We start from the raw sequence: 1,899 nt of genomic DNA on the forward strand, positions 1-1,899 counted from the left end.
TAAACAAACAAGAGGTTAACATGTTAATTTGTGAGCTTTAGAGGTGCTGGTAGGTGGATGTTTTTTTATTAGCCATCTCTCCCTTCCTCAAGCCTTTATGCTAAGCTAACCCTCTCCTGGCTGTAGCTTCATATATAACTATCTGGTGTTCTTATCCAACTCTCAGCAAGAAAGCAAATCTCCCAAAATGTCCAACTATTACTTTAAAAGACATAAAATACAACCTAAAATAACAAACATATTAAAGCATGAAAGAATCACAATCAGTAAGCCAAAGACACAGCATTGTTTATCAACTTTCTCAAGGGTAAAAGCTAAAACTCTTCCGTTCCGTTTTTACCCTTGAGATAAAGGGTCTCCAGGGTTTTCCCAGTGAATCAGGTCAATGGAAGTAAGTTGAGGTCAGAATGTCCTAGAATCAATTCCGTTTGGCTTGGTGTAAGCGACAACATTACAGGACACAATGCTGTTGGCAAAAGGCATAAAATTAGGAATTGTGCATCAGATGACACTGTGCAAAGGACACTGTGACAGAGCTTTTTGGGAACATGACCAATAAGCAGGCAGGCCTTCTGGGAACATGCGCTGTGTTCCAATCACAGTGGGGAATAACGACTTGTGTGCCAATGTCTCTAGATAATACTCCATCCCTCCATTGCAGCCATACTTCCCACGTCTTGTATCTTATTATACTATCCAGGCTTTTACCCATTCGCTTGACGGTCTTTTCCCCATTCGCTTGACGGTCTTTTCCTCTCTTAACACATCATTACTTCCCCTTCATTCAGACAGGCGAGTCATGTTCAAAGAGAAGAGTAAAATCCAATGAAGCCTGTGATCCCTTGGGGAAAAAACATTATCTGTCCAATTACAAGAACTCACAATTATGATCTTAACATATGTATACAAATTCCTGTGTTTTGTACGCACTGCAGCAGTGTAGAGCGTGTGTTTGTGTGTGTGTGTGTGTGTGTGTATAAACTGCTGGTATGAAATGGCTTGCGTGGTGCTGCTGCTGTGTGGAGGAGTCGGGTGGAGATAGTTTGGCACATGCATCACCGTGGTGATTCAGTCAGTCGAGGGAGGAAGTCAGGCAGGAGGAAGAAAAAGGAGAGAGGGAGAGTGAGTGAGAGAGTTAGAGAGAAGACAAGAGAAGAAAAAAGACGGGGGGGAGATGCATCGCTGAAATTAGGTCAGCTCCATTTTCAGAGCTTCATTTTAAAGGAGATAAAGCGTTTATCTTTATCGGATGTTGAGACAGGGAAAAAAAATAAAGCATATAAAAGTGTTTGGGTAGAAAAAAGGCTCACATTTGCATCAGCTTTGGACTGAGTCACAGTTCTATCAGACAGGATATTGGGCCAACGTCAGCCCAAAGTAAGACAAAATGCTTAGTTTTGTCTGAAGAGTCAGTGCTGCTTTCTGGCCAGCTGTTGTTGAGTCGGCTGCAGCAACATCAACTAGGTTTGCTGAAAATATTTGGCCCATGAATTGTACATGTGTGTAAATGTATTCCGAGTTTAAAAGTACATGCGTGCGACATGTCTCACCTTGTGAGTTTGGTGCCTATCTGCTGCCTAGACTCCAGTCTCTCCTCATCTGTCTGCATGGGCAGGATGTTTTTCTCCTCCAGCTCTCTTTTGGATGGACGGTTACTCAGCTTGATGGCCAGAGAGTCTTTCCTCAGCACTTTCTGAGCCAGGGAACCTAAACCCAAACACCAAAGTCACACATGAGAGGAGCTGCAGGCATGAGGCATAGATGTGGAGACTCATTTACCAAAGTTAGCTTCATTCTACTGTATCTGTGAACTGTATCAAATAGATGACACCTTGGATTTGGACTACACAATTAAAAATAAAAGTTAAAGATGACACTCAAAACTGCATTCCTAGATAA

At 42.3% G+C, this 1,899-nt stretch overlaps 1 protein-coding gene across 2 annotated transcripts in view; it reads right to left on the reverse strand.

Moving 5' to 3' along the window:
- LOC118335210 (phosphatase and actin regulator 1-like) overlaps nt 1-1,899 on the reverse strand; it is a 24,978-nt gene that overhangs the window by 8,316 nt on the left and 14,763 nt on the right. For both annotated transcript variants that reach the window (XM_035671441.1, XM_035671440.1), the window contains exon 7: nt 1,551-1,707. In XM_035671441.1, the coding sequence (XP_035527334.1) occupies nt 1,551-1,707 (157 nt within the window). The remainder of the gene's footprint in view (nt 1-1,550; nt 1,708-1,899) is intronic.

This window comes from Morone saxatilis, unplaced genomic scaffold (genome assembly GCF_004916995.1).
Source record: "Morone saxatilis isolate NCDOM2014 unplaced genomic scaffold, NCSU_SB_2.0 Contig23, whole genome shotgun sequence".
NCBI lineage: Eukaryota > Metazoa > Chordata > Actinopteri > Moronidae > Morone > Morone saxatilis.